General features: G+C 40.3%; 1 protein-coding gene across 2 annotated transcripts in view; it reads right to left on the reverse strand.

Annotated features, from left to right (window-relative positions):
* The window catches only part of ABCB11 (ATP binding cassette subfamily B member 11), a gene marked incomplete at both ends in the record, with an annotated part of 78,717 nt that overhangs the window by 43,187 nt on the left and 18,915 nt on the right, over positions 1-16,615 (reverse strand). For both annotated transcript variants that reach the window (XM_080928015.1, XM_080928014.1), the window contains 5 exons: positions 3,438-3,612; positions 7,327-7,451; positions 10,507-10,678; positions 13,442-13,575; positions 14,690-14,777. In XM_080928015.1, the coding sequence (XP_080784141.1) occupies positions 3,438-3,612; positions 7,327-7,451; positions 10,507-10,678; positions 13,442-13,575; positions 14,690-14,777 (694 nt within the window). The remainder of the gene's footprint in view (positions 1-3,437; positions 3,613-7,326; positions 7,452-10,506; positions 10,679-13,441; positions 13,576-14,689; positions 14,778-16,615) is intronic.

A 16,615-nucleotide genomic window follows, 5' to 3' on the forward strand; every position in this document is an offset into this window, starting at 1 on the left:
ATCTGTATCTCTTATGACATAGATCTGGAGGAAAAAAAGCTGGAAGGAGACAGGCCTAAGTCACTGAGACCAGAGCTCAAGTCATACTTGATGCCACCTAGCACGCGTTTCTTAACCTCATGGCTGCCTTTCATATTGTAGCATATGACACCAGAATGAAGTAATGCATATTAATTATGGCAGCTTGCTCAGTGCCTGATGCCTTATATGCACTGAGAGAATATTACTTTCTATTATCACTGTTATTCTTTATTATTGAAACCTAAAATGTAAATAAAAACCCCAGGTTTCCCGCTCACTCAGTTCCTCTTCAGTTTTTATCTGTACAAAAGCGACACTAATCACAGCAACTATGTGAACTGTTTCTCATTTGCACCCAATGCAGCCATAATTTTGTGCACCACAAAATGTGCTAAATTAATTTGATTGCTAATTAGTTTAGTGACTTAAAACATTGAACTCAACTCAAGAAACTCAAGAGTACTCAGCTTTCATAATTGCTTTGTAGAAATATAACCAAGAACATTTTCTGTCTGTCTCTGTCTCTCTATCTCTTTGCTTCTCTGTGTGTCTCTGTGTCTGTCTGTCTCTGTCTCTGTTTCTCTCTCTCTCTCTTTCACTCACTTACACACACACACACACACACACACACACACACACACACATACACTAAATATTGACATTAAAGAGAGTCGTTACAAAGAAGCATTTATTCAGGCAATGTATAAGCAGAGCATTATAACAAGAAGTTGAGAATAAGAGGATAATAATTGATGATTAAAATATTAGAGACACACATTATTCTATGTCTATACATGGTAAGTACTTAAAAAATCCACTGAAATGACAAACTCCTCAGGGAAGATATAGCAGGTATGTTTAACCAATATTGCCAACTTCAAAGTCCATACAATCATGTTATAAAACAAAGAAGTCCCCCTTAAAAATCTCTATTTTAAGTAATCTTAGAAATTTTGTTGGGCCATGTTTATAGCATTCTTTGGCTACTTACAACATGTGGGTGGTCTCATGGTTGAATCCCCAGGAAACTTAAAAAGAGAACCATAAAACCAGAATCTAGTTGCAATGGTGGTTGAATGAGAATGAACCTGATAGGCTCATATATTTGAAAGCTTCTAACAATTGGTAGAACTGTTTAGGAAGGATTAGGAGGTGTGGTCTTGTTGGAGGAGGTGTGTCACTGATAGTGGGCTTTGAGATTTCAAAAACCCATGCTATTTCATTTCACAGTTAATTCTCTCTCTCTCTCTCTCTCTCTCTCTCTCTCTCTCTCTCTCTCTCTCTCTCTCTCTCTCTCTCCTTCCCTCTTCCTCCCATTCCTCATTACCCTCTCCCTGCCCTTCTTCATACTACCTCATGCTTGAAGAACAAGATGTAATTTCTCAGCGACTGCTCTGGTGCCTATCTTCTGTATGCTTTCTACCAGGACAGTCATGGACTCAATCTCTGAAACTGAAATCCTCCAATAAACTGTCTTTTATAAGTTGTTTCAGTCACGCTGCCTCTTCACAGCAATAGAAAAGCAACTAAGGCAGATACTAAAGTGTTCTAGTTTGATTTCTTGTTGTTGTGAAAAACACCATGACCAAAAACAATCTGGAAAGGAAAAGGGTTTACTCGGCCTATACGTCACAGTATATTATTGAGGGAAGGTGAGACAGGAACCTAAAGACAAGAACTGAAGCAGAGACCACAGAGGAACTGCTTGTTTTCCATTGGCTTGTTCCCTGTGACTTACTTAACTTGCTTCCTTCTACAGCCCAGGTCCGGCTGTCTAAAGATGGCTCTGCCTACAATGGGCTGTGTCCTCTGATGTCAATTAGTAATCAAAACCATGAATAAAACCATGTCCTACACACATGTCCACAGGCTAACCTGATAAAAGAAACTTCTCAATTGAGGGTCCTTTTCCAGTTACTTAAAGTTGACAGCCAAAGCTATGACACATAGGAACTTTTACCCAGAGCTTTCTGTTGGAACTGTGGATCATTTAACTTTCAGTTTACCAATTCATTACTCCTCTGAACTTTTGATTCGTAAATTCTTCTTCCTTCTTCCAGGTGCAGAATAAAAGAACAATTTTGCTCAGTGAAAGCATTTCTACAAAGTGAACAGCCAAAGCTAACTTCCGCTACTGACGCCTTTGATGGGTAAATGTATACAGCTTCCAAATTATTTTCGTAACTTTTTTGTTTCTTTTTTAGGGGTTGCTTATGTACTGCGGTGCAGGGGTGGAGATGAGAGGAGGACCTGCTTGAGTCAGTTAACCTCTTTCCTTATGAGCCTTGGGGATAGAACTTAGGTCATTGTGCTTAGCAGAAAGCCTTTGCCCACCGAGACATCCAGACAGCCCTAATGTCTAAACTTTTAAAAGCAATTAGGTCAATTAGGAGAAAGAACTTCATAGTCAGATCTCAAACCTACAATACTTTAACTTTTCCAATGTGCCAAAATAGATCTAAGTTGCACAGGTAATTGGTAGGTCATGATACTATTAACAGTTTCCATAATGTCTTTCAAAATCTACATAACATTTGAACATGAGTTATCACACTCAGTATTTTTAAACTAGGTTTAAAGCTATGCCAGATGTCCATCAAAGACAGAGATGACTTAGAACCGTTCTGTTGCTTCCTTATCTTGCTCAGAATGACATGTACAGATGATCATTCCTATTAACAATGCACAAGCTCTCCAGGTTGCCCTAGAGGTGTGTTTGTAATAAACCGCTTTGTAAATGATAAACTTTCACATAGTGAACTCCTGGTACTTTTCATTGTTCACCTGGTGCCTGTTCCATCAAGAACCTTCAGCTGCAACATTGTATTTTATTTTAAAACCGTCTATGATTTCCAGCACCACAGCAAATGAAAAAAGTGTTGTTTTTGTCCACTATGCTTTGCATGGATGTGGCCCATCGCAAATGCCAGGGACTTGCTCGTGGGGTGACTAACTCGAGAAACACCACAAATTAAAGTAGCTATAATATCCATGGGTCATAAGATCCCACAAATGAATTGTGAAATGTGCTTGTATCACTTATTCGGTTGAAGATGTTACATATCTTACACTATTACTAAATTCACTTTTATGACCTGTTCATCTTTAGCTGGGGGGTCAGTGACTTCCCATTTTCGTGGTATAATTTCTTTTGAGGTCCACGGGAGGATCATTACTGTACAGCTGTAAAATCTTTAGTTAATTGGAAATCATTAAATCGCTGGTCCCATCAGCCCATGGGTTCAATTTCTCTTCACTAAAGTGTCCTAATATCGTTGGCCCTGCAGATAGACTTCAGCAAACTACTGATGTTTTCTTGTCTAAGACATTAAAGGGATTAATCCTCGGGGCAACTATGATGACTTTTCCGACAAGCTAGCAAGAAAGACTATATATCGGAAACAAGAGCAAAGTACCTGGATCAGTGTCCCTGGTGTGTACTCTCCTTCATCCAGGACAAGTGTGGAGCCATACCAGAAGGCCAGCGCATAACAGAAGAAAATGAGACACCACATGTACCCAGTGAAGAAGCCCATCACCATTCCTTTCCAAGTTCCCCAGTGCTGGGCAAACACAAGATTTTTCTCATACCTGTAAACAGAAAGGGGTTGGCTCAATACTGGCCTGAGCAGCTCAAGGTATAACATTTAAAATGTTGGTGTGAGTGTGTGACTGTGTGTGTGCCTATGGATATGCTTCTGTGTGTGTCTGTCTGTCTGTCTGTGTGCCTGCTGATGTCTGTCTGTATGTCTGTGTCTGTGTGCCTGCTGATGTGTGTGTGTGTGTGTCTGTCTGTGTGCCTGCTGATGTGTGTGTGTGTCTGTCTGTCTGTGTACCTGCTGATGTGTGTCTGTCTGTCTGTATGTCTGTGTCTGTGTGCCTGCTGATGTGTGTGTGTGTGTGTGTGTGTGTGTGTGTGTGTCTGTATGTCTGTGTCTGTGTGCTTACTGATATGTGTGTGTGTGTGTGTATGTCTGTGTGCCTGCTGATGTGTGTGTGTCTGTCTGTATGTCTGTGTCTGTGTGCCTGCTGATATGTGTGTGTCTGTCTGTATGTCTGTGTCTGTGTGTCTGATGTGTATGTGTGTGTGTCTGTCTGTATGTCTGTGTCTCTCTCTCTCTGTGTGTGTATCTGTCTGTCTGTCTGTTTGTGTGCCTGCTGATATGTGTGTGTGTGTCTGTATGTCTATGTCTGTGTGCCTGATGTGTATGTGTGTGTGTCTGTCTGTATGTCTGTGTCTCTCTCTCTCTCTGTGTATCTGTCTGTCTGTCTGTCTGTGTACCTGCTGATGTGTGTGTGTGTTTGTCTGTATGTCTGTGTCTGTGTACCTGATGTGTATGTCTGTGTGTGTGTGTGTGTGTGTGTGTGTGTGTGTGTGTGTGTGTGTGTGTCTGCATTCACAATGCAGAATATCACGCAGTGATTATAGTCAACTCCCCAAACAAAGCTACTGAAGGTTGCAGCTTGGATAAGAAACAGTGGGATAACTTTGGTCCTAAGTCAAACAATTTCTTAACAAATGCCTTTGTTTGAGAGCTATGAAAAATTGTGTTAAAAAGGTTTCCTTGGAATATATGTCATGTTTTCCACCAGAAAGTAAGGCTATTATCTCCAAATCAACAGATTAAACTAGTCTGCGTGGTGAATTCCAGGTCAGTGAAGACCAAATAGTGAGATTGTGTGTCAAAACCAACCAACCAACCAAAAAGCTCAAAAATATTAACTAAATTACAAAAATTATTACATTTTCATCTTTCCTTTTTTCTTCTTTTCTCGCCCCCCCCCCCCAATAGGGTTTCTCTGTGTAGCCTTGCCTATCCTAGAACTTGCTGTATAAACCAGGCTGGCCTCAAACTCATGAGATTTCCTGTCTCTGTCTCCCAAGTACTGGGATTAAAGGTGTGCACCACCACTATCCTGATATCAAATCATATTTTTGAAAACTATATCATTTTTGCAAATTAAGTTTTTACCTTTATTAAAAATTAGTCTCTAGAATGATTTATTATAATTTACTGGTGTTAAATTTTATTTGCTTAAATAAAAAGTTATAAAAGTCATTAAGTGCATTAAATAGCAGAATAGCTTCACAAAATATTCAATTAAATGTTCAACTTAAAATGTTCAACTGAAGAAATGTTATGGAAATGCTAAGGTGACCCAGCAAGTAAAGGCACCAAGTCCAAGGATCCAAGTTTGACCCCCAGGACCCACACAGTGGACAAGGAGATCTGAATCCTGCAAGTTGTCCTCTGATCTTCATACTCCTGCTCTGAGCACACAACCCTCCCTCCTTCCCCATACAATAAACAAAATACACTTTTGAAACATTTTTAAAAGTGGAACTGCATTTGGATTATGCTGTCCTTCCTTCCTTTTCTTTCTTCTTTCTCTTTCTGTCTTTCCTTGGCACAATAAATGAACAACTAATTTTATTTGTTTCCTTTGTGCTGCAGTGACAGGCATGAGTCAGGCTCCTTTGGTCTTCGAAACTGTAAATTAAACTATTTCTTTTACAAATACATAAAAACAAAGTATCATATATAGTGATGGCATAAGATGCGATGCTTTTAGGCATGTACACATTGTATAATGTTTACATCGGGATGAATGAATGGACAGATGGATGGACAGACAGACAGACAAACAGGTAGGTAGGTATACAGTCTCAATCATTTATCAACTGGGTATGGGAGTCAACCAGCGATTCCAGACCTAGGGAGTCAGAGGTGCTTGGCTACATAGCAAGTCAAAGTCAGCCTGGTAAAAAAGAAAGAAAGAAAGAAAGAAACAAACAAACAAAATCCCCACACAAACTTTCAAAATCCTTCTTTGCTTTTTGGACTACACAGCACATTGCTATCTATAGTTGTACTGTGTACTGGCGAATCAGAACTTTCTCCCGACTGACCACAACCTCAGGTCCTTTGATCACCCTTTCCCTGCCCATCTCTCCTGCTGCTCTGTGCTGCCCCGTCTCCTTCACTCTCCTCTTAAGGGCTATGTCAACAACATTTGTAGATCCCTCATCTCTAAGTGCAATTGTGTAGCTCTCCCCAAGCCTGCCTTACTTGCTTGGCTATGTACACTGCTACAAATAATGAAATTGTGTTCCTTTTATGATCATATTGTATCACATTCTCCTCTATTGATCAATTAACAGACACTAATGTCATCTCTATTTCTTAGCTCTTATGAAGAACACTCCAGCAGACACAACTGTGCAGATGCCTATTACACGGACTGGTTTCATTCCTTTTGGTTATGTCCCCAGGAGTGGGAGTGTGGAATCACATGATTGTTCTTATTTTAATTTGTTGAGAAACTACTTTGCTGCTTTACATAATAGATCTACCCACTTAAATGTCTACCAATAGTGTGCAAGGGTTCCTCCTTATTTTCCTTGGCCTTGTTGTTAGCCATTTTTCCAACAATCATTTCTACTAGGATGAGTTAGTAGAACATGCTGGTTTTTAGTTGTATTTTCCTGGTGACTAGACACCGTAATGAAGCCATTTTAATAGACTTGACTATTTATGTGTCTTCTTTTGCAAACTGTCTACTTAACCCTATTGTTCATTTTCAAGTTGGATTAATCATTATCTTACTATTGAGCATTTAAAAAGGTCTTTACATATTCCCAATAGCAATCCCTTGTTGGATGCATGGTTTGCATATAGCTTCTGCCTTCTGATGGATGTCTTTTCTGTGACCTGTTTCTGTTGTGCCTGGGAGCTGCTCAATGTGATGTGGTATCATTTGTTTACTTTTGCTGAGTTTTTCTTGTCCATTGAATTTCTGTGCTGTCTGTTGTCTGTTAAGCATGTAGACATGCTTACTAAGTGCAGTAGATTGTCTTTAATGGCAGAAAATGCTGCTGGAGGTTGACTTAAGGTATTTAATGTGTACACTTTTACATAATCAGCTTTTGAAACAAGTTTCTTGCCTATTTGTCTTTCTAAACCTCATCTCCAAAAGGATATTGTACTGAGCATGATAGCTAAGACCTTTCATTCCAGCACTTGGGTGACTGAGGCAGGAGATCGTGAGCTCAAGACCACCTTGGTCTATAGAGCAAGATCCACAAAAGAACCTGAGACCCCAAAACATTGCTTTAGAGCTTTTGTAACACCAACAGTTGCTGATCTGCCTCTTGAACAAACACTCCCTCCTGTCACTCTGAATGATAGTGGATCTGCCACTTTGTATGAAATGAAAAAAAAAAAAAAAAACAAACTCAAAAAGTCAGGAAACTGTATTGATTCAAGAAATTCAGGAAAGCAACAGACATTCAAAATAACCAACCTTTCTATCTCTTTTTTCTCACCACCAAAAGCAGCCACTGTCCGAATAGATGAAAGGACTTCGTCAGCAACACACCCTGCTTTGGCATAAGCCTTCAACTCAAGCTCTGTGAACTTGGCCACACTCTAAAATCCAAAGAAATGAAAGCAAAGTTACCTAACAGGCAGTGATTCATTTAACAAAATAAACAGGTGGCATGGTTTAACAAAACACGTAGTGCTTCACTGTAACCAAAAAGAGAAGCTGGTCCAAGATTAGATCACCCATGGGTGCTAGGATTTGGATACGCTAAAATGAGATTAAAGTTTATCTTAATGAAATTGTTCTCATGGAGTTAAGTACCCTCAAATCTGATAATAGTAATGTTTCAGCTCCTATCCCAATGGGGTCCCTAGGTCAAATTATGACATATCCCTTTGCTGTTGGAAAGAAACCATTTCAGAATCTACAAACATCAGAAGCAAAGACTGGAGGCCTATGTAGGCACATGGTTGGCTAAAGAGGTGGGGGGAAGATCAGGGAACACAGAAACAGCATTGAAAGGGAATTCCAGAGGAGAAGGCTTCAGGTCAACATTTTCACTCAAACATAAGGGCTTTACTACAATTTTTTCATTTTTACAAAAGAAAAAAAAAACGACTGTTTAGTAATTTTTCAAAAGTCACTTTCCTAAAACTGGGTTTGGACTGAGCCCTAGTCAAAAGTCCTGGGCATGGTGAGGTATGCCTGTAATCACAGTGCTGAGCATGGTGACATAAGCCTGTAATCACAGCAGGTACAAGAGAGAAAGGAGTTCAGGGCTAGACCCAGCTACATGGGAGCTTAGCCAGTCTGAGATAGATGAGAGCCCATCAGAAGCAAAACCAACCAAGCAATAACAACAAGAAAGAAGGGAGGAAGTTAACTTAATTCAGAAATCTAGAACACATGCAGTATTCGGATGTCAGATGATAAGAGTATATATTCTAACAGGCTTTTCCCCCCTAGACCCTTAGTAAAACTGTCATTAGCAGAATATTAGACAGAGTTTATAAATGCAAAATAAATAAAAATGGCTTCAACAATATACTTATTACTTACTCAGTCTACATTTTATAAAATCCGTAAATTAAAAAGCTGTTTCCCCTACACTGTGATTCATGTTCAAGTTTGATGGATGGAATTATAGCTTTATCTAATTAATTCCTGAAACTTTTTTTTCACCGTGGTGAGAATATTGAAGACTTATGAGTGATAAGCACCTTTATTAGAGGGTCACATTACTTAGTAATAGGACACACTGGGCCAGGTGATGGTGGCTCACACCTTTAATCCCAGCACTTGGGGATCAGAGGCAGGTGGATCTCAGTGAGTTGGAGGCCAGCCTGGTCTACAGAGTGAATTCCAGGACAGCCAGGGATACACAGAGAAACCCTGACTTGAAAAACAAAACAAAAAGAGTAGATCATATTGGGATTTTGAGAAACATACATTTTGCAATATTTAATAATTATTTATGTTTCTTATACTAAAGAGAAACTTGTGAAAAAACCATACAAAACCCACAACCACTGTTAGTGTATATCATATGTTGCCCCTCCCTGCTGTGTGTGTGTGTGTGTGTGTGTGTGTCCTATCTTTGATTTACATGCAACAAAGTTGCCGGTATCATTTTACAGGGACTTCCAAGCATAGACCGAATCCCAAGGGAGAGCTGGAACATTCCAAATGAAGAAGCTAGAATCTTAGGCACTTTGTCGACACAAGAAACTATACTGTGAAGTCTGGTTCAATCCAAGGTTAGACGATTGTTCCATCTCCATGGTGTGAAAACATAGTAGTGACCCATGAGTATATGTGTATTAATTTATTACAGGTTTGAAGAAAGAATTAAGATGAGTATAGGAAGGAAAATAGAAACTGAACAAAAATTTTTAGACCTCCTCAGGGTCTTCAGTGGAATTTGTGGTTCTCTGAAGACAGGCAGGACAGTGGTCTATAGGAAAGCCAGTTCTAAAGCTTGCATGGTCTTGTGGATTATATATATATATCCTTAACAATATTTTTGTGCCAGACACTACTTAATGTAGAACATGGACGACGCCCCCAAGTTACACATGATTTAGGCTGTTACCCCTGTTTAGAAGAATAGTACCAAAGTTCTGAAGGGGTAAATGTGTTGCTCTTCAGTGATACACACTGGGCAGGTCAGGTAGCTTTGAGAAGGGGGCTCCTTGCTTCTGTTCCTCTTGGCCCTTTCGTGTATCGCCCAGGAAGTGAATCAGTGTAATGACCCGTGGCTACATGGGTATTTTTCTGGAAACCATCACTGTGCTGATAATCAGCTGCTGTTCAATGATAACTAAGAATGGCTCCCACGTTCCCTTTGAATTCTATTTATAGTAAGCCTTCAGCAAGCCTTGTGCCATGACCTGTGATGGAAAGATTGTTTAAAGATGTATTCTAGAGATAAAAAAAAAAAATACTTGCTCCAACCAAGGGAGACTTTTAACAGCAGTGACCCCGGAAGTCCTCTTCCACACTTGGGCCTGGCCTGAGGAGCTGAGGAAACAGACACACACTAACAGACAGGACGCTGACTGCATCTGCAGGTCTGACCTGGAAACTGGCCAGATGGACTGGAGACGCAGCTGCAAAGGCGGAAACCTGTTTGGAGTGCTCATTGCCGTTCTGACTGAATCTCTGCCCTTTTTGAGCATGAGCACATGGGGAGCAAAGAGTCTGCTGGACAGTGGGTGGGAATAGACAGCAGGTTCCCTTGAACTGCTAGACAGCTCCTTTTGCTTCTCTGGGCTCCATTTATGGAATCTTAAGTGATGTTAGCACTTTCCTTCTTTGTAAGAATTAGAGACAGTGAGTGAGAAACCCCCTAAAAAAGTACCTGGCAATGTAGATGATCCTGAATACGTGCAGCAGATTACTGTCTACCAAGTAATATTTACCTTTCTAAAACATCATTAATTCATATGCTGTGGAGCATTGTTTAATACTGAGGAGTGATCAAACATTAGAAATCAATACAATGATAATCACATTGACTATACTTGGGAAAGGTAACCGAGCATCTTGTTTTGACTTTTTGTGGGTGTAAATGTACATCTTCCCCTGAAGCACACAGTTAAAAACACACACACACACAAAAAAAAAAAAAAAAAAAAAAAAAAAAACAAACATTCTTACCAGTCCTATGATGGCTGCCCCGATTCCAATGAGTGGACTGACAGCAAGAATCACCAAGGTTAATTTCCAACCTCTGTAGAATCCCAAAAGGAACCCACAAATAGCCGTAGACAGGCGCTGGAGGAAAAGGGCCAACTGGTCAGCAATGGCTTCGTTGATTTTACTAATATCCCTAGAATGAGAGAGGTGTAGATCAATACAACTGAATTCTGTCGATTCAAGAGTTTGTGGACACAGTTCACCCTCTCCTCATTTGCTTCTGTTCCACTGTCAGTCCTTAATGAGAAGTGAGGACCCTGTCACACCTGCCAGGATTTCTCACTCCTTAGCGTCAGCTGGGTGTGTCTCAACTCAACTTTGCAAGCTGATGTGGATTTCAAACCTCTGGATCATCCCCAGGAAAATCTTATGCCACCTCCCTGTGTACCCATAGCAAATAAATTAATTTGTATATATGTTTGTCTGTCTGCCTACCTGTCTGTCTTTATATCATTCTCTGTATCTGTTTGATATCTCTCTCTCTCTCTCTCTCTCTCTCTCTCTCTCTCTCTCTCTGGCATGTGTGTCTCTTTTTGTGTCTGTCTGTGTGTCTGTCTGTCTGACTGTGTTTATCATATTCTATTTATAGGCAGTAGAAAGACTGGTGGCTAAGAACACAGACTCTGAATTTGAATGCAAGCTCTTCTTGGGGAAATTATTCAGGTTTCTGGGTATCAGTTTTCTTATCTATAAAAAGTTGATGCTAGCAGAGCCTGCCTTAGAGTTCAGTAATTATGTGCAAGCATTTAGAATAGTACCCAGTGTAATCAACACCAATATGTGCTACTTTGGATAACTTCTTTGCTTGCTAATTGTATGCCTCCTACCAGGATTCAAGGCACTCAGAGCTTCAAAGAAGGAATGGAAAGTATTGTAGAACATTGGTTGAATATAATTGCATTAAACTCATAAACCCAAGAGCATTCCCTTGCTTTCTTGTCTAGATGAAGTGAAGTGGTTGGTACTTAATAGCAAGAAGAAACTCAAGACATCACTCAGAGGCCAACCATTGCATTGTAGTGGGGTTAAGCATCTGTTGGTGGTCACAGAGAGTGGAGGGAAAGCAAGTGCTGGACTCTAGACCCCAGAACTCTGACATTACTGGCAGACGGTCTACAAGGGTTCTTGGCCTCCGATTCAGAGAACTAAAAATAACAGTTCACATAAAATTGCAAAAGAAGCAAGATGGCTTTATTCAGACTGAAGTGAGCACAGGATATAGACTGTATAGGCCACATAGTACTCAAGGGTCCCATGTCACATATGTCACATGGCCTGAGATCTGGTTTTTGTGTGCTCTAGAAAAGAAAAAAGAAAAAAAAGGGCGGATGGTTACTAAGGGGGAATAGTTTGGAGAATATTTTTATTGATAGATTTTGACACCATTGTTTCCCACTAGACATGCCTCGTTCTATAATGCATTTGACTTTAATCATATGCCTGCCCAGTTATTCATAAGCATAAGATGGTAGATAAAAGGTCTTATAGATTTATGTTAAGGTCTAGATTCAGGTATCTTAATTGGCGATAGGTAGATTTAGATAGGTCATTTTATCTCATATTGAAGGGCTGTTTGTATCTTTGTCCATTGGATGTAATCTTATTGTATAGAGGGTTTGTGGGTTGAGAATTTAATATATAAACCTGCATGAAAATCTACCAGGTTTTGGAGTCATGTTTGTGCTGGGCGGTGGAGGAAAAGAAAATACACCGGGGTGGTCATATCCACCTGGGACAGACGCAGCAGGGCGGCAGAGTGAACCGCCTGGGAAGGGGATGGCGTGGAAAGTGTGGCTTAAGAACCGAGTGACTGAGTCCACACTGGAGCAGCGTCTGCAGAGTGAGACCTGCAGGGCCGATAAAAGGCTAAACCCTTCATTTTAATATCACTACAGCAGATCTTCCTTAGAGTTTACCTAAGGACATTAGTTTTGATTTTCTTCCTTAGAGTTTACCTAAGGACATTAGTTTTGATTTACTGAGCAGGTTCTCAAAAGCACTGCAGGTTCTTCTAGTCTTGGTTCTTTCTATACAGACTTCCAGTAGAAACTGTCCAAATATGGTGGTTGTTAAGGTAGGAGAAACTTATCCCATTGTACAGAGAGATCTGTAAGTGTAGTCAATACCTGGGATTGTAGGAGCATTGTTTGGAGATAGAGGTAGGTGTGTGTGTAGAGAGCAGGGTATGTGTGACCTGAAAGCCCCCCTTATATACTTCCCAATATACTTACTGACCTTTGCAGGGATTCAAGTTCAGTTCAGGAGGATCCAACTACTCTAAGCTATCTTTAAGTCTGTTGTTTGCTTATTTTTTGTTTGCTTGTTTGATTTTGTTTTTAACTTTCTCAAGACACTGTTAGAATTTATTTGAGGGGTTCTTTCTGTGTCTCCATAGGCATAGCAAAAGAATGGCTTCTAAGCACATGTTTTCCATGTGTGTGTGTAAGCTGTCTCATCCATCTCTCTGTTTCACCCTATATCAAATACCATCATGTGTCTAAACCCTCTCCTGTAATAATTCACATTTAACATTTGGACCAATGGTCTATACACAAAATTGTAATACCCTGTCTTTTGTAGTAACTGCAGTATAAGCTAATATCTATGAAAATGCCGTACCTATGAAAGTCTAATTTACTTATAAAACCAAGCTGTCATGTGACCCAGGCTGGCCTTGAACAAACACCCTGTATAGTCAACAGTGGCCTCGAACTTCTGATCATAGCACTTCTGCCTTTTCACCTACTGGGCAGCCATGGACAGCCATACCCGCCAATCTATGAGACAGAGCAAATGGAATCAAAACTGAAAATGTTGCCAAATTGTTACTTATAACAATGAGGGTTTCTTTCTTATCTAAATAATACATTATAACCTAGTTGCACCTGCTACTTACTCAGAAAATCTTGAATTCAGCTCTCCCACAGAAGTGCTGTCAAACCATCCAATTTCCATTCTCATTATCCTCCGGAAGTAAATTTTCCTCATTCTCCTTATCTGACGAGCCCCAGTGATTACCCACAACCTTATCTGGAAACAGACCAAGGTGTGTTTAGCACAGTAGCATTAAACAGGATGAACAGATCCATCTCTTCTCTCTCCTGTTTCTGAAAAAGCACACTTCTCGTGGCTATGGTTGGGACTAGCTGAAAAGAAGGAAGCCATGGACAAAGAGCCTCTTTTGGACACTATGGTATGAGCTCTGAGCCCCCTGCTACTGGGGAGGTAAGCGGACATTGTGGGGGTGGTAACTGGAGCTTTAACTCCAGTTCTGACAGGTCGACAGGCCACTGTATTTGAATTTGATGTACTGTCTCCATCAAATGAAACAGGTTCCCAGTGCCTGCACTCGGAAATGGGTGTGTGTACTCATTCATCCGAACAACCCTTCTCAGCTTCCTCCTGAAATGACTTGAGGACCTTTTAAACCAAAAATTGCGATCCAAGCAGGGAATCTCATTTGCTGATAGATTTCCCTTCTTTTCTTTCTAAATAGGTCTCATGAAAACTGAAGTCAGAATAGGAGAAATGAATCAGTTTCTCTTGACAACAAATGTTACCTGGACTCACTGAATAAGTGAAATAAAGAAATCATCTCCTTTTTTTTTCTACAGAAGATGACAAAATGTGTAATATTTTTTAGTAAACTTTTTATCACCTAAGACTAGAAAAAAAATAAGATTCAAAAATTACAGAATTTGGATGGGAAGGACACTTGGTTAGACTTCAGCAAAGAAAGAGGAAGAAAAGGGAAATGTGTTTGCTTTTGTCCCTCCATGTCTGACTCTCTCCACGCTCCGCAGCCTCAGCTTTCAGACAACAACTTTGCAGAGAAGAGCAGGGCAGATAGGGGAGGTCAGTCGGGCAGCTCCTTAGCCAGAAAAATCTACCCCTCCCTTCCTCACCCCTACCTCCATCCAACCCCAACCCTCAAGCCCCTGCCTCTGCTCCCCCCACCACACCCTGCACAATGACCACTCAGCTGTCTGAACCTTCCCCACTCTCTCAGAGCCTTCACATGCAGAACGGAGTTCTTAGGGCTTTTGGACATCTGAAAGGCTAAAATGCAAGGCTTCCATTTATTTCCTCATGGTGCTTATGAAGCTGGATGTATGTCTGTAAATAAAACGGAGGTGCTACTCACTTGAAAGTACCCTATGATAAGTATAGCCACGCCGATTCCTGCATAGATGCCAGAGAATTTGATCATTTCACCTTCAATGTCCACCAACCTTAAAAAGAGGAGAAAGTGCTGAGATTCACAAGTAGGATCCGGGTATCCAAGTTTGTATTGTTTAGGGGGCTTTGAGATAAACTTACTATACATTTTTATTAAATATTCACATGCAGAGGGAGGTTTAACAAGCCAACTGGGCTGCTTGGAAAGACAATTTCTAGAAAGAAGTGAGCTGTCAATCAAGAGCTTACTGTTGACACCTTTGGGAAGGTAAGCCAGATTTTCACCTCCTCCATCCCATTTTAAAACATGCCTGTGACATTGCTACTGGGGAGATGGCCCCTCCCATTAGCCCTAGCTTTCTGCTGGCTACACCCCTCCAAGTTTGACTTGGTAGGGTTAGTTGACAAGTTAAAGGAGAAATGCTTGCAGGGAATCCTAAGAAGTCTTCACTTCCCCAGAGTTGAAGACACAGGGACTTGGAAGAACTGGGCAATGGAGGGAAGAATACTCTAAAATCACTTTCAGGAAATAAGCGACGCTCCTAATCAGAGAAACAGAACGTTTTTTTCTTATGATAATGCTGGCCTAAATGACAGGGATCCTGTTTATTTAGGAAAGGAAAGAAGACAGAAGACAATAAATTCATTTTAGTGGGCATGCATCCATCCTGTATAATTTCTGGGGTCTGCCTTCCTCTGATAACCAAAGCTTCTCTTTCATGGGAAGGGCCGCTTTCTCTTTTGTGGGCTTCGCTTCACATTTCAAGGGTAGAATCTCAGGGTCTAGCCTAGAACATAAAGTGATTGCATATACAGCCATAAAAAATGATGGTTTTAAAAAGAATTTAAGTCAGTGGTATCTTGAGTGCACTTTCTTAGCATTCTCTTCTTTCTCTGCCTCCCAATGCTCTAGTTGCCACAATGCCATAAGAAGCTATCTTTTCTCCATTGAATTTCTTATTTTAAAAATAATAGGTATGCTACTTTTGTGAACAGATTTCTGAATACTGTCTAATCTACATCAGTACCACACAGGCTCTACTGATGTCGTTATAACTGATGTTGACATTTGGTACCTTATTTTATTCTCATTGAACTTAGGACTGCTCTTTTGTCTTTCGATACACATTTCAAAGGAACCTTGCCTTTATTGTAATCAGAGTAAGTGTCCAACAGTTTCTCAATGAAGACAATTTAGCATACATGACAATTTGTATATGCCAGAGAGTGGTACTAGTAGGAGGTGTGGCCATGTTGAAGTAGGTGTCACTGTGGCTTTAAGACCCTTGTCCTAGCTTTCCTCCACTAGGAGCCATCAGATGAAGATGTAGAACTCTCAGCTCCTCCTGCACTATGCCTTCTTGGATGATGCCATGCTCCTGCCTTGATGATAATAGACTGAACCTCCAAACCTGTAAGCCAGCCCCAGTTAAATGTTGTTCTTTGTAAGAGTTGTCTTGGTCATGGTGTCTATTTACAGCAGTAAAACCCTAATTAAGACAGCACATATACACAGTAGAATATTATTCAGCTTTTAAAAAGAAGGGGACATCTTGTCAGTTAGAAGCCATTTCATGAAGTGAAATAAGCCCAGCACAGGTTGTGGCATCACACAATTTCACTTAAAGGAAAGTCTAAAAATAAGAAAGAAAAAAAGAAAGAAAGAAAGAAAGAAAGAAAGAAAGAAACAAAGAAACAAAGAAACAAAGAAAGAAACAAAGAAAAAAACAAAGAAAGAAACAAAGAAAGAAAGAAAGGAAAAGAAAAGAAAAGAAATCATAGGAAAGAATGAAATAGTGGTATCCAGGAACTAGGAATGAAGACACCAGAATTTGATCAAAAGATATGGACTTTGGTAGCAAGAGGAATGTATGTAAAAGTTCTATTGTGC

The sequence above is a fragment of the Micromys minutus genome (assembly GCF_963924665.1).
Source record: "Micromys minutus genome assembly, chromosome: 13".
Lineage (NCBI taxonomy): Eukaryota > Metazoa > Chordata > Mammalia > Rodentia > Muridae > Micromys > Micromys minutus.